General features: G+C 27.7%; 2 protein-coding genes and 1 non-coding gene across 3 annotated transcripts; all 3 read left to right on the top strand.

Moving 5' to 3' along the window:
* The first annotated feature begins 272 nt into the window (after positions 1-272).
* On the top strand, positions 273-4,922 carry LOC130804325 (peptidyl-prolyl cis-trans isomerase CYP19-4-like). The gene is made up of 8 exons (XM_057668720.1): positions 273-477; positions 817-903; positions 1,030-1,114; positions 2,302-2,349; positions 2,455-2,478; positions 3,175-3,357; positions 3,551-3,626; positions 4,202-4,922. Exons 1-8 carry the CDS (start codon positions 397-399, stop codon positions 4,347-4,349), a joined length of 732 nt encoding a protein of 243 aa, XP_057524703.1. The 5' UTR covers positions 273-396; the 3' UTR covers positions 4,350-4,922.
* A 620-nt stretch (positions 4,923-5,542) lies between these two features.
* On the top strand, positions 5,543-5,616 carry TRNAN-GUU (transfer RNA asparagine (anticodon GUU)). The gene has a single exon. It is a non-coding gene; the product is annotated as a tRNA-Asn (tRNA).
* A 3,948-nt stretch (positions 5,617-9,564) lies between these two features.
* LOC130804275 (uncharacterized) lies at positions 9,565-17,065 on the top strand. Its single transcript, XM_057668663.1, has 4 exons — positions 9,565-9,988; positions 11,764-12,053; positions 16,056-16,195; positions 16,596-17,065. Exons 1-3 carry the CDS (start codon positions 9,718-9,720, stop codon positions 16,119-16,121), a joined length of 627 nt encoding a protein of 208 aa, XP_057524646.1. The 5' UTR covers positions 9,565-9,717; the 3' UTR covers positions 16,122-16,195; positions 16,596-17,065.
* Positions 17,066-20,439: the final 3,374 nt, after the last annotated feature.

Here is a 20,439-nt window from a genome sequence, read left to right as displayed (position 1 = left end):
GAATATTTTATGAATATTATCAATATTTACTATTCAATTTATTTATATAGGAGTATTAACTAAAAGCCATATTGGTAAATTGAAGAGATATAATGATAGAATAGATTTTATTGTAAATTAATTTATATTTTATTATTATTTTTAAATATTAACAATTCAATAAATACCATTATTTTATAAAAATTTAGTTTTAAAAAAAAAAGTTTTATGATCACTACTCTACTTGTGTGATTAACAAAATAGACCCTCCTAGTCTTCTATTTGTCACTTATAATTTTCCACCCAAAAAAAAAAGTGGAAAACAAAAATGAAATGATCTCCAAAACACCATATTAAAAAGAATCAGTTAAGGAGAAGATCTAGTAAGGTAAAAAAAAAAAAAAAAAAATCAAAACAATGGCGATTGCGAATAAGCGAATTATATTACCTGCATTACTATGGCTCCTGGCTCTCTTCGGATTCTTACTTCTAATTCTGGTATTTCCCTTTTTTAATTCTTCTTTTACGTATAATTTCTAGTCTTTTCCCATTTATTTTTTGTTATAAATCATGATAAATGTTCAATTGATGGATGTACTAAACTATAATTCCATATTTTGTATCATTCTATCAATTGATTTTTGGATTCGAGATAAGAAAATATATCCAAGATTAAAAGTTTGTGGATTGTTAGGGTTTACTTATACTTTTTAATGAAGAAAAAATGATATCAAGAATTGAAAAATGGAACCGTTATTTGGGTGATGTTAATTAATATTGTGGAATTTTCAATTATGTAGCTTAAATACCAATGTAGTTTATTTGAATTAATTGCAGAATCATTTAAGTGATCCTGGATCATCCCCAGTGGAGAAAGTTAGTGATCCACATGTAATTAGTAAGGATCAAGGGAGGGATTATGAGGTGAGCTTATATTATGTATTTAATTCGTCTCAAGTATGAACCCTTTTTATTTTTTTTAGGGTTTTTGGGTTTTGTTCATGTCATCTTTCTTAGTGGTATTTATTTTTGGGGAATAATGTGTTTTAGGAGAAGTTATCGTCGTCGGATGATGGAATGAAACAAGTGACTCACAAGGTTTTCTTTGATGTAGAGATTGATGGGAAGCCTGCTGGTATTTGTTGTTACTTGTTTTAATATATTCATTGGTGTTTTGTTGAATTTTGGATGAAATTTGAGTGCAAAATGGGACATTATAAATATGAAAATTGTTTAGTTGTTATTGCATCTTAATGTTTTCTCTCTTCAAACTAGTTTAGCTAAAAAATTTGTTGGTACTTGGTAAATGATAGTGTATGTAGTGTGTATCCACTATCAAGTATTAGTTGAAAGAGTTGGTTTTTATAAACACTAGTATGTGGTGTTATTATGTTGAAAATGATTCACATTTCTAATATTTAATACCTTTTAATTTCTTGTCGAAACCTTCCTTGTCATTTATTCATAGTGGTAAACCTTATATTCGAAATGCTTGGTTCTTTGGGTTCTGCCTATGTTTGGAGCCTGTTTCCTATATAAGGAGTCCACTTATGCTTCAAAATATGCTATATGGGGTGTAATCAAGCTTGGATGCATTATTGAGTGTTGCTTACAAATCATCTGATCTCAATTTTGGTGTTTTTCTCAATTTGAAGAAAGTGCGAGTATTCTCCCTTTTATGCTTCTTTATCCTCAATTCATCTGGTTGGTTGAATGGGGATGCATCATGGATCATGGTTAAGAAAATGGAGAGGTTAGAGTGAAGAAACAATCTTAAAGCCTTTGCTATACTGCTAAGTTCCTTTTTACCATGTCCTATTTCTGTGTTTAATAAGTTCAATTCAGTTCAATTCAATTTTAATAAGTTCATTTCAATTTATACTTTCACTTTCACATGTTCACTTTTAAATAAGTTCAATTCATTGAGCTGTAATGAGTTTAGTAAGTTTAGACTAAGTTCATTCCTGATCCTAAGTACTCAAAAGCAGAAAGAATTTGAACTCTTCCTTTCACCGAAAGGATTTATGCATTTCAAACATTCCTATGTAGGATTTCAGTGCTCTGATAGTTAACACAGTATCGTTGATATTTGATAAACATTAGACTTTATCAGTTACAGTTATATCTATTTTTAACATTTAAGAGAATGTGATTGGTACTTTCAAGATGTTCGTGACTACGTGGCCCAATAATGTTACACATAGACTCTCTAGAGCAATCATAAGTCAGTTGTTGACTTGTTTTCGTTATCTATGTTATTGTAATACAAATGCTATAACAATAAAGAAAATCTGCTAATCATATGTGTATTTCCAATTCCAGGAAGAATCATAATGGGCCTCTTTGGAAAATCAGTTCCCCGAACTGTAGGTACAATTTTCTTCGTTCGCTTAAAGTGATGCTTGTTTTATAACTGCTCTGACAATGTATTCACTACTTTCTGTATACTAATCAAAAGAAGTATCTTATTTGCAGAGAACTTTCGAGCACTATGCACGGGTAGCCATGTAACATTTGTTTCCTGCCTTTTTTTTCTCTTCTACTTTTGTTCATGAGGTCTTTTACTACATCAAATTATTTTGGTTTCTTCTTCTATGTTTGATTTCCTTATCTTCCTTCGAGGAGAATGATAAATCTAGTAGCCTACTTGTTTCCTTGTTCTTCCCATACGGTGTAGTCATTTAGGTTGGGTACATCAAATTGAAATTGAGTTCTGTCTTTTGAACAGTATTTTTGAAGCATTTCTGTTAAATTTACAACGATAAAGGTGGTTACGTCGACCCCGTTCCCGTGCCTTGTATTGAGCCACCTTAGTGGGATCGGGACGATGTAGTGTTGCTATTTTGTTAAGTTTAGGCAATGAACCTGTAGTTATCTTGTTGTGTTCTAGTAATCCATATGTGGCTGCCGTTTTAAGAAGCTTCAGAAATAATGTCCTATTTGTGCAATGTGCTTGCCTATGTATAATTGTTCATGAACATGATGCTGTATTAAAAGTCTCATGTTTGTCGTCATTTCAATGAAGTATAGGCGTTTTTTATGCTGCATTTTTTCGATGTAGAGAAAATTTGCATTTCTTGATAATAATTGTTTTGAATCATTCAGAGTCAAGATGACTAAGCTGACTAGAAGCATTGATTCAGGAGGCTTTTGGTTCAAACATTTTTTTACCCTAATAAATTGCTTAAATATCAGGTGAGAAAGGAACAGGAAACAGCGGGAAACCTCTGCATTATAAAGGAAGCAAATTTCACCGGATCATCCCAAGCTTTATGATTCAGGGGGGTGATTTCACTGTCGGTGATGGCCGTGGTGGAGAGTCTATATATGGCGAGAGGTTTGCAGACGAGAACTTCAAAATGAAGCATACCGGTCCAGGTAGTTTAAAGTACCACATGTATTCATTTTTATGCCGAAGATGTTTTATTTGGTGGATTATGTGAATGCACCCTTGATGAGCTAGCTTAACGACTCTTCAGCAACTATTTTATTAGCTCATTGTGATCTGCAATTTGCTCGTAATCTTTCAATCGGCTGATTGGAGAATCTAATTGTTGCTTACATTGGTTAGGAATTCTCTCGATGGCAAATGCTGGACCAGATACCAACGGGTCACAGTTCTTTATTACAACTGTTAAAACAAGCTGGTAAGTTGCTTCTGTTTTGTTGTTTTACGAGAGAGGAAAAGGGAGTAGGACATTTTGAATGTCGTATCTGATGTGCCGAGTACTGTTGATTTCTGCATTTAGAATTCTTGTTGGAAGATTGGAATGTGGGAAGCATCCATAATGTTTGGTGGTCGCATCCATTGTCGAGTCATTTTGGCTATTTATTATTACCTCTTGTTTATGTGAAGTTGCAGGCTATTAAGAACTAACCGAAAACAACTCATTGTATTTACAAGGGTGAAGTTGCTTACATCGACCGCTCGAGCCCCCTAAGTGGGAGCCACTTAATGGGGTTGGGTAATAGATTGTTGTAATGAAGGCTTAGGTTTGTGTGGCTACCCCAAATTCCCGTTTTCTCGTGTCAAGCGGCAAGATCTGTGATGCTTGATTCCCATACAATAGTACAACTCTTCAAAACTTTATTTTGAAATGAAATCATGATATATTTTGTCAAAATAGCCAAGCTGGACACGTAAACAGTTTCCATATTGGACACAAGTACCCGAGTTCGAGTAACTCTTCATATAATTTTTGTTTTGTTTTTAACATTGAAGGTTGGATGGGAAACATGTCGTGTTTGGTGAAGTCTTGTCAGGAATGGACGTTGTCCACAAGATTGAGGCGCGAGGAACGAACAAAGGGATACCAAGCAGCAAAGTTGTCATAGCGAATTCAGGGGAGATAGCGTCCTCAGGACTTTAAAAGGCATTGCAATTTGCACTTCTTCCGATCCATTCTACCCAGACGTGACACCTCTGGACTTACGCAATATAGCAGATTATACTTTTTTCGTTGATCCAACAAATATAGTAGCCTCTTGTTAAATGTCGATATTTTTTGTTGAAATCTCGGCATAACTTGCCCAGTTTATATATCACCAACTTTCTACTGCAGTAAAGTAGAAATCTGCACTTAAATGTTTCCATTGTCATCGTCATAGTTAGTATTTCCCGGTGGCTGAAGCTGTAAACATCGTTTGGAATGGTTTGGATGACGGCAAGTTATACCCTTATCCAAGGAGGATCCATGATATTACATGAAAGTTATCGGATTCTCCAGTTGCTTCGCCATAATTAAACTTATTAAACCTTAATGAACTTATTAGATTTGAAATTGAGTTTTAGAAAGCAATGAAATAGAAGTTCATAAAAACAATCAGTATGGTGTTGCTGGAGACACTCGAATTATCAATAATGCTTAGTTCGGTTAAAATAGTCAGATTTTATATTTAGATTAAAGTTTATTATTTTATTCTTATCACTGTATAATATTTATAAATCACCATAAAACATTTCTGTTAAAAACAGTTTTCATGTAATACTCCATTAATTAAGAAATAATGACTTTGACTCTTAAGTCTTAATATTTGAAAAGAAAATTAGTTAATTTTGATCCAGAATATCAACGTTAAAATACAAAAATTTTTCGTGAATTAGATTTTGTCTTAATTGGAATAAGTATCTCATTATTTGAACTCGATTTTCATTTACTTCTCTTCTTCCCCGGTCCAATTTACTCTATAATAAGAAATTTTCAATTTTAAGAAAATCAATAACATTGATGGGTTTTGGTAGAAATAGATTAAGGTTTACAAAATTGTTTAAAAAATAAACACGTATAATTTGTGCTCGTCCTAGAGCATCAAATGCCATCATGCTAGGTGCCAACCAAAATATTCTAAAGATTTTCTTGTGAGATATCATCTCTCTTGATGAGACGTCACGACCTTAAAAAAAAAATCATATTCTCATAAACAAAAGGCATATCTCATACAATATTTTACTTTTTGCAAGATATACAAGTATATTCTTCAATTATAGATCAGCGAAAAAGTAATGAACCAAAGCAACGCAAATCAGAGTTAAATAAAATTTTGAATACTGCATTAATAACAAGCTGGAATAGCTCAGTTGGTTAGAGCGTGTGGCTGTTAACCACAAGGTCGGAGGTTCAAGCCCTCCTTCTAGCGGTTTTCATTTTTTGCACTTGCATAAGGTTTATCCCATGCTTTACATCTGCAGTATTCATTTGCGTAATGGTTATGCTTCTTAAACAGGTACATAGTTAAAATAAGCATTGCAATGGTGAATCATGTTTTTACATGGCTATCGTCTCTTATGTTGTTTGTATGTTCGCACTTGCCATATACTTGAAATAAAACTAATAATGTTTACGGTACAAGAACAATAAAAAATATCTTTTTATTAGTTGTTACTATCTGTATCTCTAAATATTCACCACCCACTTATTCTTCTTATTTAACCTAACTTGAGCGTTTGAGGAGTTTTTGGAGGCATCATTCCCGAACAGGTTTGTTCGTGATTGCAGGATAGAGCGCAACCTCATTCGTACAACTTAGTACTCAAATCTAATGTTATTTTAATACAGCAGCACTCTTATAATTCTCTATCATATCCGAAACATAATACATTGAATACCATGAAAAGTTTAGTATCTAATTTGAACCCAAAATATAACAACAATAATAATTTTTAAATTTTAGTTCCAAAATATTATAATCAAGTGCTTGAATAAATTATTAGTCCGCTCCGCACAAATTACACCCAAATTCAGTTATTCAAACGTAGCAGCATTGAAATTTGTGTTGCACCGAAATGTAGCACAAATAACAACAATGCAAGTAAAATGACTTGTGGAATGTTCAAAGATTAATTAACACAAGCTAAGGGACAAATAATATGCATGTGATCACATGATTCATGGAGGATTTGCAATGCATGATGTCTTCCTTAAATCAATGAAACTTAATTGGTAAGGGATAATGCCTACTCATCATGATATCATATTCATCTTTGAATTTTCAAGTATTAGACTTTTTAAGATTTAAACAGAATTGAATTTAAAATCTTATTTAGGAAAAATAATATTTACTTCAGTGAGACACAATTTTATTTTCAAAAAGTTCTGCAACTCATACCCATAAAGGATAATGCGACTGAACAGTCTCTCAACTCGAAAAAGAACAGAAGAAGTTCTGTAACAAACAAAATTGAGTGAAGCAAAAGCTAACTTTGCAAGTCTGCATCTTATCACACAAGCGTAACAATAAAAAATCAAATATGATAATTTCAATGAAACGAAGAAATATTTAATAAATATAAAAAAATTATGAAAATTTGGTGAGACAAAGAGGAGTGGCCATGGTCAACAAGAGGACTATTCATCATAAATCAAATAAACAGAATTGAAAACATTTATCAAATTAGGATATCGAGTAAATTAAAGTGTAGAAGAGATATTTGCAAATAGGATATAAGAGAAAGTAATTAGTCAACATGAAACATGATCAAATTTTTTGATTTTATTTTTTTAGAGACTTTCATGATGTGTTTTTACTTTTATGGTTTATGTTTTCATGTGAGAAAGTTCTACTTTAATTTTGACAAAGGACACATATTAGAAGATTTCTCTAATAAAATAGTCAATGTGTATATGTACTACAGTACTAGCTAGTTTAATGACCTGAAGAATGTAATCCCTTTGACCCATGAAATCAAAAATATCAGAAAATAAAAGGAAAAATTAAAATTTTATGTACAGAATTAAAAATAGAGAAAATAAGAGAAAATGCATTCATAAAATTATAAAAAGTATTGAAAACATTACTCAAAATGAAAATATTGTAAAATGGAAGGGATTGACCAAAATAAAAATTGTGACATTCTCAAAGTACATAGGAGTAATATTTTGATGAGGTTTAAATCTTTTGTTTATTTACAGGTTAAATCCCTTAAAAGTTACATAATATAGGCAAATTCAAAATACTAATATTACTATTAATTTCTAATTTAGAAGTTTTCACAAAAATCATATATAATATAATATAATATAATATAATATATTAATACTATTACTTTTAGAATTGCATGATCATACGTATATGAGGTTGAATATGACTTAATGCTCGTTAAAAAAAAGGAGTTGATTAAAGTCAAGGTCAATAACTATATAACTTCTGAAAATATATACTAGTAACTAGAAATCAAAGGCTTTGACAAAAAAAAAACCTAGAAATCAAACGCATATTTATTTATTATAAGAATGACAAGTTAGATAAAAATGGAATTTAAGATTTTAACAAAAATATAATATTTATTTTAACATAGATAAAAATCAATTTTCAAACTCTTAATGCATTGGTTTATCTATTGTAGTAAGTTGTAAAATAAACTTTTTTTTTTAATTTACTCAACTCACAAATTTGACTTTTTGTTTATCAATAAAAAAAATTATAATTAGTATTTAGAATATACTTAAAATTCCAAGTAAGGAGGAAATTTGCCTGGAAAATTTAGAGGGAAAAAATTTATTGGACGTAAGTAATGAGGCATGAAGGAAACGACTTGGAAAATATAGAGTGTGCGTGAGAAATGCATAGAAGCTTGTTGTCCATAATTTTTAACGGTTAATTAGTAACGTGTTTTTCCCATTATATTTAAATTTTATTGAAAAAAATTGTAAATTGGTTGCATTTTTGCCTGTTTTTCTTAAATGAATAAATATGACTAATATTTTAGGTACACCAATAGCCGTAGAAAGTATATCAAAAGCTCGATCAACACAACAAAATAATCTGATAAACATTATTATTGGCTTAATACATTATAAATAAACATATTAATTTTTTATCGAACATAAACTAATTCAAAATTCAAATGAATGTGAGTGGCTTACAATTTGAAAATTATGAAATATAATTTTAAATGACCCCACCTAGAAAAAAATAGGAAAAAAAAAGTGATCCTCTATCATTTTGAGTTTTTTAAAACCAATTTTGTCAAATTTATTGATTTCATATCGTAACTTGAAAACTCAAAATTATATACTATTCTATTTTTATATGAACAATTAATTTTATAAAAGATTTTTTGGGAAGGAGGAGGGGAAATATAAATGATAAGTTACAAAAAATATTTAAAACCTTTTACTCGTTTGGCTAACTTGCAACCAATCAAACCGAAGATATTTTAATTAAAATGTATTTAATCCAAAGTCAACCCCACCGATATAGATAATTAATAATAAAAAAAGTCAAACATATTAAAAGTATAGACCTATAATTATTGACAAAAATAAGTATTTGTATCATTTGTTAAATAAAAATACAAATAATAGTCATTTATATCATTTATTGAACAAACGATACAAATTCGAAGGACATATATTTACATATACCTAAATTTGTATAAGACAGACTTTTTCATTTGTAGTAGCATTGAATATGTGTTCATTAGTGTTATCAGATTCCTTATAGATCATGTATTTCGAATCGGTTTAAAATTAAGTTTTATGTCTTTATTAGCTTTTGCATCATTGCGACTCATTTTTAAAGTCAGATTAAAATCAAATTCAACTGTAAAATATCTAAAAATGTAGCGTCAAATTTATTTTGAAAACCTCTTAATGTAATACTTCTACGGCCCGTTTGGTTAGTAGTATTAAATGATGGTAATAAAAATGATTTATAGTGTAAAATTTCATCAAAAGTTCAATATTATTCCCATGGTAATGAAACTTTGATCCCAAAAATATTTTTTTGTTTATAAATTTCTATTACCACCTAATACTACATCTCCCAATGATAATAAATTGGAATGAATTTTATGAATTAAATGAGATGATTGAAGTTGAACAATTGGATAAGCATGGTCATCAAGGAAGCCATGTGATTTTTCAACCAAAATTACACTAATTTTCATTCTAATTACCACTATTTATTACTACATACCAAACGGACCGCTAATATATTTGTAAGATCCTAAGTAGTAGAAGAAATGTTGATAGTTAATGCCGTTAAAATCTAGAAGCACAATAAAAAGTTGGCTTAGTTTGACGAGTAACGTCCGCGTATCTTATTTTATTATTCAAATTAGTCTTATAATTAAAACTCTACCTTACCTTCCGACTACTCTTTTCTAGTCAATTTTCTCAACCCCCATTTTTTCCTCTTCATTAAAACCTTCCCACTCCCAATTCCCATTTCTCTGTACATAAAAACCTCAATCCCTACAAAATTAAACCTCAAAAAATCCAAAAAATTAATTAAAAAATGGGATTTATCAAGGAACCAAAATCACTGAAAATAATAAGAGCAATTAAGACAGTATTTTTCTTAATTACGTTATTAATCTCATTCTTATTCTTCTCAGCACCTGTTCTTCTTGCTGTTGCAGATGCAATTCTTCCTTCTGCTTTACTATCTGCTTCTTCTCCATTTCTTTCTCCGAAATCTCTTTCTTCCCACTTTTCTAATTACGATTTTCGATCTTCTCTCGTTGATATTCCATTAATTTCTATCCTTCGTTCTCTCGTTATCATCTGTAAGTTTTTTTTTATTGATTTATTTAATGTTATGTTTTTTTTATTGATTTTTAACAATTTTAGTTAAGTAATTGTATAAATTACAACATTCATTTTTCCATTACGCCATTAACATTAAGTTGCACCGTAAGTCAAATTGACAATTTCTACAAAGACGCTGCTTAATTTAAAAAATTATGATATTTTTCTAATAACTTTTAATTTTATATATTTAAACTTAAAATATTAAGTAATTTAATATTAGAGCCTTTAATTTTTCGAGGCTTATGCAATATGTTGAACATGTTAAAACCTGTTACGAATAACTTACTATCATATAATTAATTAATTCATATTATGATTTTAATGTTATATAAATTTCTTAAATTAGCAAAACGTTTTATTGAAACTCCTTATAGTGCTAAATACATATTTGATTTGTTGTACATATTTGAATTTTGCTTGTAATTATATCTTGATCTTGTTAGATAAATACTCTGTTATCATGAGAGAATCTAGATTAGGCGTAAAAATAACATTGAATATAAAAGTCAAATTATTTATTAATACCGAGCAGTTTCTAAGCATGGTTAATATATTTGAAGGCCTTAAATAAAATTACGCAGTATATGTCAAGTGTTTAAAGATACAAAAATTTAAGAAAAATATCATAATCTTTGATATTGTATATAATCTTTAAAAAATTAAGCAATTTTTACTCCGCCCGTGTATAATAGGTAGAAAGATAAATGTTCATCCTATGTCACAATTTTCAATATTGCTAGCTTTTAATCTATGTTTATCATGTTAGATTTTTGTATCTTTATGTTTGTTGCTTTAATTCCTCACTTTCTTTTTCGAGGTGTTTTATGGAATTTAAATTGTTGAATATTTTATTTTAACTAGAAATTTTAAGGTTTTTCTATAAGAATCTTGTTAATGAATACTTTCAGGACGTTTGTTAATGAGAATATATTACAACAAATCACGTTTCAAAATATATATTACATATACAAAATTTATATTTTTTATTTTTTTTTTAATTACTCATTTAAAAAATGTTATTAATTTTATTAAAAAAATTCAATACCGTCATTAGTTAGCATTTGCCTTTTTATCCTGATCAAACAGTTTATGAGCTAACATAATTACACCCACCAAAACAAAACAAAATGAAAAACTAATACTAGCAAATCAAACACTTAAACATTGTTGGACGTGGTATAGTAGTTCAAGTGACATAAGTTTATATTGAAAATGACACTATTTTATTTTATTATTTTATTTGACTAATTAATTACTAAAAGCATAATTAGTTCAACAAACAAGTTAGCCTAATTAGTATTAATTTTCATGTGATTAGGAATCTAAGTTCTAATTGTGTTGAAATTTGGCTCTGTTAGTGATACATTTCTGTACAAACAACAATTAAATGTTTGGCGTAGCACCAATGTGTTATTTCTTCACTAAATATAGATTATTAATTTATAATTATTAGTAATATCTATCTAATCCTTTTATGTGTCAATTTTCAATAAGAAAAATGCATAATGTCATGTTTATATCAATCAATATTTAATTGTTGTTTTAATTGTAATTGTACTATATCAAAGTAAGATAGTAACTAAATTTGTCATATAGAATATTAAATCGCTAATAAATATAATTCGCATAAACAAATCGCTAAATATTGTCATTTAAAATGATTGCTTTATATTTATTATATACATATGATATTTTATTATACTTCAATGTTAAAATTTTAATTTCAAAAAGCGGTATTGACAATGTATAGGTGTATATAGTTGTTGTGACGGGCCGAAGTTATCACATGGGCCCTACTTATGGGTGGTAACAATTTGCTCGGTGCTCTCATTGGTGTTTGTTTCTTTGAAAGCTCCGTTCGTGTTTAGTGGTGCAAGTAACGATGGTGGCCAGAAAGGAATAGCAGGGTATACTAAAGCCACCGAGGTTGCCCTCTTTGTTTGTTCTTACATTTTGGCCGTCGGACACGTGTTTGTTGCTTATAGGATCAGTTGTCGTGAACGTAAAAAACTCCTTGTTTATAAGATCGACATTGAGGCTGTAAGTACTTCCTATGTTTCTTTCCTTGATATAATAGTACACGCCCTTCGTTCTTATTAGTTCTTTTGATTATTTTCGAAATTTTTTCATTATAAATTTTTTAATTTTACAAAATATTTTTTTACTAAAAGAATCCCATTTGTTTAACATTATTAGAAGAACAAATAAGATCAAAGTGAGTATTATATTTTAAAAAATTTGTCATATTTGAACTTAGTTGGATTTATAGCATATTTAATTTGAGATTATTTAAAAAGATTTACAAGATCAATTATTTGGTTGGTACTTGATGAGAGGATTATCATGGGATTTAATATTAATTACTCAAAATGAGACCTAAAAAGTACTTGTAAGGCTGTAGGATTCTACTCTATACATTTGCTAGGTGGCTTGAGTTGGTGCAAAATCATTAAAAATATGCTACTATAACCTAATCTTTAGTAGCATGCCTTCAAAAAGAAGAGTAAAAGGAATAAAAGATGCCAAGGTGGGATGCTACACAAGCTGTAATAAATAATAATGTCATGAATTAGTGAAATTTATGATCTTGTTTTTAATTCTAGGAAAAGGTAAAAACATCTAACTTTTGAATATAAGAAAAATCAAAAAATATTGAAACAGTCCCGCACAGAGTTTTAGGAGAGAGGCAACAACAAATGTATAATTAGCGAGAGCATCATTCTAAATACTTTCGTGCATAGCAGAACTTAAGACATGTGCGCTATAACTTTGTCATTTAATAAAAATAATATTTCGAATCTTCAGAGTTACATAAAAGAGAAATAAATAAATAAAAGATAAATAAAAAAATTAATTTGGACATATAATTTAGTGATCCAATTTAATATTATTTTAGATAATTTAATTAATCATATATAGGATTTAAAAAATTTAGATCAAATAATAAGATTCCATGAGAGGATGATTGATGAGGTTATAATCACACTTAAGCCATGACAAAGGCTATTATTAGTTTAATCAGAGATTCCTTAAGCATGTTTGATCGGTTCTCTCTAACTTATGGTAGACTATTATTTACCATATTTTTTAAAGTTGACACAAATTATTTATATCCCAAAATTTGATTATTTAAATTACCAAATACTCATCCATAATTAATGATTTTTTAAAATAAATAAATATTTTATAAGGGTATAACAATTTTTCACTAACCATACCATCAAATATTTGATCATCAATATCATCATATTCTGTGTATCTGACTTATAAAACTATAATTCACCAAATTTGGTAATAGCCAATAAGGGATAGCAAGAAGTCTTACCTTAAAATTGGCTACTCTTTTTCATGAGAAAGAGCTTGGAAATTTCAACAATTTATAAGAGTCAAAACCTACCAGTCTACCATGTTATGCGTATTAATGCCCTGTTCAAATTAATTATTTTGACTTATTTGAAGTATAAGTGTAGCAAAACTGACCACAATTTGCATAACATTTATAGGTTCTTTTACTATGTTAATATCAAGATTCTTAGCTAGTAGCTACATTCCCTCCCCTCTTATTAAAAAGTTATTCCATTTTAATTTTAAATGTCCTAATATTAAATTTCTTTTGGAGTTTTTATATGTCAATCTTCAGGTGTAACAGCGTTAAGTCAAAAATTAATAATTATGACAAAATAAGTCTTTAAATAATTGTGTGAAATTGTAAATATTATTCTCATTTAGTAAGAGTAAATTAAAAACAATTTTTTAAGGATAAAGTTGTGACACTTTGATCTCCCTAAATTGACCTAGCATTGGAGGATAAATTTAGAAGAATTTATTCGAGTCATCAGATGGATTTTGAGTTAAGTGTTTTGGATCGAATTAAAATACTTTTGTATTCACATTAGTTTTTACACATTGTAAATTTATTTTTAATGTTGAATTAAAGTCGCATTCGGTTATAACTTATACAATGTCTAATAAATATCGAATCGAGACTATTTTAAACACCTATAAATAAAAACTTATTATAATCATTATGAATATTAAAATTTTAAATTAAAGGTGAAATTTGGTTTGAAGTATAGTAGTGTAACTTAACTTTGGTGTTGATTTGTTAATCTTTTTAACTCTTAATTTATATTTTATTCTCAATATTTAATTTTAATACTACTAACTTTTTATAATTTTAAATCCTACAAAATAAAAGATATTGCATTAGTTTGTGTACAAAATTAATAGGAAATTCGATTTTTTTTTTACTCAAAAAATTTCACTTCTACTTTACTTGCATTTTAAATGTGTATGGTTTAAAATTATTCTCAATATTTAATTTTAATACTACTTTACTTGCATTCTAATTGTGTGGGAGTCACATGTGTAGTGATTAATATAATAGAATTATAGGTCCTTAATCGAGACTTGGGAGTAGTAAATTAAGCAAACTTGCACAAAAACTCAAGAAATAACTTGAGCATCTATAAACACCTTTTGCTCATATAAAAAATGCAAAGTTCTAGCTCATTTTCTTCTAAAATGATAGATATAATATGAACATGAAGATGTATTTTTAGTTCACCATATATTTAAATTATAGGAAATTTATATTTACTCGACGATTTGTGTAGAAGTTTGGAATTACCATACCTACCAATACCATAGAATGTAAATTATATTGAATTTCTTAAAAAAACTGTAAAAAATCGTCATGACTTTTATATATTTTATGTTTTTATCTAATTTTTTGATTTTTATATAATTGGAGTATGTTAATTCATCAAAATCTTGATTAGATTTTTAAAAAAAAATTGTATCGTGGAGGATTCTAGATTGAAGTGATGGTTAGCTTCATATTTTTCTTGTAAAATGTTATGAGTCATGATGTATAACGTATGACAAAACCAATCAAAATTATGATGTGTAACCAGATCAACAAAAATTTGGGGATGGATTTATATATATATATATATATATATATATATATATATATATATATATATATATATATATATATATATATATATATATATCAAACATCAAAATGATGAAATGGGTATATATTATTTCTAATAAAGAAACAAAGCAAGAAACCCTTTGATCTACGGAATATGCATTGTAGGGCCAACTTATCTATTGATGAGGACATATTGTTGGATATTTGAGTAAGCCTGTCTAGGAATCTACTTCTAAACCATACTAATAATGGGAAAAAAAAATTTCAAATAATATACTACTAATTCTTTATTAAATAATACAATAAACTCAACTATTTAATGTTAAAAAAATTTAATAATATGAAAAGTTTTTTTATTTATATAATTGAGTAAATATAAAGAATTATGTAAAAAAAATTTAAACAATTTATAACCTGTTGATATGATAACAAATTAATTCGAAGTCTCCCATGGTATAAATGGTTGGTAAAGTTCAAGTCTATGAAAAGTTCTTCCCTCTATAAAATCAAGTAAATATAAAAGGGTTGATTGAGAATTTTATTGTCTCAATTGTGGAGCAAATATAATTTTTCAGTTAAAATTCTAAATTTGATTTTCGTTGAACTCTTCCTTTTCTTCGGCCAACCTTTCAGTAAAAAATATTAAAAAATTAAATGTAAGTAGAAATTAATTATATTATTTTTATTTAAAAAATTTGTTATGTATTAGAATATTTAATTTCTTGGTCTTTTATAAAAAGAAAATTCTTGGTCTCAATCTGCATCATCTATAATTGACAAATGACAGTAACGTTGCTGTTTTGTCAGTTAATTATTCCTAATTTTATAGAACATTCTAGTTTGATTATGGGTCCCTAGAAATGAAATTCAAACTTAAAAGAGTAATGGAGGTAATTTTATAAAACATCATATATAAGTTATGTAATATATGTGATTGATTATTTATTGGGAGTTTTCTTTTCCTTCCTTAGGATGAACATAAACTTGAATGAAATTAATTAATCATAGTAATTTCTCTTAATTTTTATCAATTTTTTTTAATATTTGTATAATCTTGTAAATTGAGTCCTCATTTTAGCCTTTCATTATTTTGTATGTAGGTTAATTCAGCCTATAAGAAGGGATTTCCAAGATATGAAAAAATGTTACAAGAAAGGAAGAAGTGAAACATGTATAAACTTGAATCATTAGAGAAGAGTTTATTCAATGTAAACTAATATGGATCTTACAAATTTCACAGGTAAGATAATTCCGTTCCAAATCCAAATTTTGAAATGAGACCATCTTTATTAGGTCAACCTAATATATAATTATTATCCTAAAATATTCACTTATAATTTTAAAGTGATTATTTTTTATAGCTTTAAAATGATCATTTATAATTTTTTTTTTTGAAACGAAAAAAATTTATAACCTTATGTGTTAACTTATAATCTAAAAGTGATCAATTAGAAAACTAAACTAATTATATAGGTTCGTCTCATAATAAGAACGATAAGACTTTCTAAATTCAAATAATAAATTAATTTTTTAATTTTTATATTAGTCTCATTAACAAACAAATCTAAAGCATGCTTGTTTTTGCTTGATAATAATAACATTCATTTAATTTAATTTTTTTTTTCATTTTGTAATTGCAGGAAGCTCTACGATGAAATCGCGTGAAAAAAATTTTAGATTTTTTAAAAAATTATGATCGCCCGTCTAAAAAGTAGCTTGTTTAGAAGGTGGCGATGTTACCCGCTAATCATGTTACATGGCTCGAGGGAAAGAATGATTCTCCCGCATATGTATAGTTTTCATTTCTTTTTTTTTTCTTTTGGGTGGAATAGGTGTTAGAATATTAATTATTATGATTAAGGAAGATCATTATGTACATAATTAAAAGAAGATAATTAAACAAAAGAGTATGAAATTGAGTAGGCATGCCCAAGGCTAGCTCCTACAATTTTGTTGGGTAGTATCATAGTATAGGATGTGTTGATCTTATGAGAAATTATTTCGTATTTTAAAATAAAGAGTTTATTTTTTTTATAATTTTTATTAATCAGTTAAATTTATATATAGAGTATATTTTACAGCGAGAAAGTCACATATAATAATTTTTGCTTAAATTATCTTATGGAAAAATTTTATTTCTTTCTCTTAATTTGCAATACTTTCTATTTTAATATTTATTTTTAATTTTATATATATTTTTTTATTTTTGACTACAGTTTTACTCTCATTCTTTTAAACTAATTTACATACTTATTCTATATCTTCATATTAACATCTTATTCTATTATGCCATTTTTTTTTTCTTATTTTCTAACTTAATTCCCTTTATAACTAAATTTCATCCGAAATGTAATTGATGCGTTCTTAGGTGGATATGTTCAATGTTAATTAAGAATCCATCATGCATTCATGTGTAAGTATTTGAACTTTCATTGTAGTAGAACTTGCTTTATGAGCAAGTTCAACAAATATACTTATTCGTTCTTTTTAATTTACACAAATTTTTATTTTAATTTGTCTTATTAATTTGTATCATAATTTTTGATAAAGAATTCACTCTTTTTTTTAGGGAAATTATCAATGTTATTCTGAGTTTTGACACTTTATCAATGGTCCCCCTAAATTTTTTTATCAATGGTATCCTAATACTATTAATTTTTGGTAAAGAATTCACTCTTTTCTTTTAAGTGAAATCATCAATGGTACCCCTGAGTTTTGGCACTTTATCAATGGTCTCCCTAAGTTTTTTTTTATTATTAATGATACCCTCGTATTATTGAGCGTTTTACAACCATAACCTTTTAAAACTTTTTCCGTCAAAAATTGTCCAAAACCGTTAACTTTTTTCTTTTTCTTTTATTTTTCAATTCAAAAAATAAAAAAGTTAACAGTTTTGAACGATTTTGGACGAAAAAAATTGAAAAAGGTTACGGTTGTAAAACGCTCTATAATACAAGGGTACCATTAATAATAAAAAAAACTTAGGGATACCATTGATAAAGTGCCAAAAGTCAGAGGTGCCATTGATAATTTCTCTTTTTCTAATCTCATCCACAAACTTATATTTTCACTCTCCATTTTAACCACTCATCTTTATCCTCCTCTCGTTTTTTTGTCTGGGACATAGGAAATAATTGCATACAACATTATCCTAGCCAATTTAGAGTCAATTAAACAAATTTTTATATGAGACTGTTTCATCATGAGACGCGCCTTATAAATAAATTATGTAGCCCTATAATATAAAATATTAGCATGGATCTAATTAAAGAGATCGACAAATACACATTATGATCCCAAGGGATTATAACACATATATCAATAGCACAAATATTAAGAAAATGATAAAAAAAACACTGAATTGTGTAGATAAAATTAAAAGTGGGAGAAAATTAGAGAATAAATATGGATGAAAATTCAAGAAATTGACAAATACACCATCCAAAATAAAACTTATAAAATTAAGAGAAAAATTAAAATACAAATTGTGGTAAATTTATAAAGACAGAAAGAGGAGGTATAATCTCATCACATCATTACCAATATCATCATGAAAATTGATTAGATTTCGTCTTTTAGTAAAATAATCTCAAAATAAAAAGTCTTATCACTGTAGGATAAAAATTATATTAGTTGGCTATTCAACTTGCATATAAAGTGCATCTCACTTGAAAACGTGTTGTACTGTTGTACACCAAAATATGTCATGGAAAACAGCTTATGTAGAGCACAAATTCTTATGAGAGACCAACTCTAATTGGACAGGCCCATTATATATTTCATAAAATATTGTAAGTACATATTAAGAATAATATAAGTAGACATTTAAGATTTTGAAAGTAGACATTAAGGATACGGTAAATAAACATTAAAGATAATGAAAATGGGCATTAAGAATAGGGTAAGTAGACATTAATCTTCAATGGGATGGGCTTGAGATACGTCTCTCAAAGAGACAATGTTTCAAGAGAGTAGCTGTATGTAGAATACTAGGGACCGGGGGTTATTAAGAATGGGCCAAACGTTTTTTGGCAAGTTGGTGTTAAGCAAGCAGGCTCATCGCTAAATATGATTTAAAGTGGGCTGTTGCCATTGTAAGTCCAGCCCATTTATAAACAATTTTTTGAATAACAACTTCTTGTGTGGGATTCACCGTGAGACGCTTTTTATATTTAAGCTGAATAGTGCAACTAATATAATTACTACCTCCTATTTATTTAAAATGGGACATTTTCTTTTGGGATACTATTCATCTATCACTCTTAAATTGCATTTTATTATTAATCTATAAGTTAAAATATAGTCATGTAGGATCTTATTTGATTCGTTTTGATGTAAAGATTGTTAATATCAACTTTTTATAATTTTTAATTATACATAACTCGATATATTAAAGATCGAATAAGTGGATTGGATAGAGCGCATAAAGTAAATAAAACATTTTAGAAGGTAGTATTAATTTATAGACTCCTTATCTTAAGGTTGTCTCATTCAGAGATGGTCTCTCACAAAAATAACTCTTTTATAATTAATTACGCTTAAAAGATATTATAATAGTAAGTATTTTTACTTATTATTATTAAGTTGGTGAATACTAAAATGTCACCAAGTCCATAAAAAACTTGATCCTCCTAGATCAACTACACGATTTACTACACTATTTTTACTCAAAATTAAGGACCGTACCTTCCAACTAACATAAGAAACATTGTTCATACTTTAAGGGGTTATTTCATATTAGGGGGTTATTTTATAAATGTATTTTGAGTTGATTTTATATTTTGTTTTGTTGGCTGTTTAAAAGTTCAGAAAATATGTTTGGTTTATGTGTTTTAGTCAATTGAAAAGTTGACTTTTCTTCTAATAAAAAACCAACACTTAATTATATTAAATATCTTTTAAAATAACTGACTTATTTAGCTAGCTTAAAAACAAATAACCAACAATTAACACCCGATATCCAAGCACTAACAGTGATTTGGCAAACAACTCCTCATTCCTAAATAGCATTACCATTTTATATGAATGTATAAGTGATGATGCAAATGTAATTGTTCATGGTGTATCAATGATGTTATTGTTAAACAATCTTATTTAGTGCAAAGTCCATCTACCACTAACTAGAAGCAATCTTGAATATAACAAATTAAATAAAACTAATTATTACAAATTATGTTGAGCTTTCTATGTATGGTTTTCAATATTTTCAACAATTATTAATTTATTTACGTTATTCAATGCATATCTTGTTTATCATGTGAATAAACCATATCTATATTAACCCTTATAGTATCTTTAATATATTAGAGTATGATTAAAAATTACTATTAAATTGATGTTGTAAAAAGATAAATTATAAAAAAATTAAACAAAATATTATTTGACTATTATTTTTTATTTTTTATACATTAAAACAAAACGTAAAACAATATGTCAAACGTTTTATCTATAATGGCTATTATGCAAGAAAAACAACTATTAAAA

This window comes from Amaranthus tricolor, chromosome 17 (genome assembly GCF_026212465.1).
Source record: "Amaranthus tricolor cultivar Red isolate AtriRed21 chromosome 17, ASM2621246v1, whole genome shotgun sequence".
Taxonomy (NCBI): Eukaryota; Viridiplantae; Streptophyta; class Magnoliopsida; order Caryophyllales; family Amaranthaceae; genus Amaranthus; species Amaranthus tricolor.
The sequence above is the reverse complement of the archived record's forward strand: the minus strand, read 5'-3'. Positions and strand labels throughout refer to the sequence as shown.

What these genes read in the sequence shown, in the direction of transcription:
- LOC130804275 (XM_057668663.1), top strand. Translation starts at nt 9,718, where the DNA reads ATGGGATTTATCAAGGAACCAAAATCACTGAAAATAATAAGAGCAATT. An exon ending in TCGTTCTCTCGTTATCATCT is followed by an intron (nt 9,989 to 11,763) that starts GTAAGTTTTTTT and finishes GACAATGTATAG; the next exon opens with GTGTATATAGTTGTTGTGAC. An exon ending in ATAAGATCGACATTGAGGCT is followed by an intron (nt 12,054 to 16,055) that starts GTAAGTACTTCC and finishes TTTTGTATGTAG; the next exon opens with GTTAATTCAGCCTATAAGAA.
- LOC130804325 (XM_057668720.1), top strand. Translation starts at nt 397, where the DNA reads ATGGCGATTGCGAATAAGCGAATTATATTACCTGCATTACTATGGCTC. An exon ending in GATTCTTACTTCTAATTCTG is followed by an intron (nt 478 to 816) that starts GTATTTCCCTTT and finishes AATTAATTGCAG; the next exon opens with AATCATTTAAGTGATCCTGG. An exon ending in ATCAGTTCCCCGAACTGTAG is followed by an intron (nt 2,350 to 2,454) that starts GTACAATTTTCT and finishes TCTTATTTGCAG; the next exon opens with AGAACTTTCGAGCACTATGC.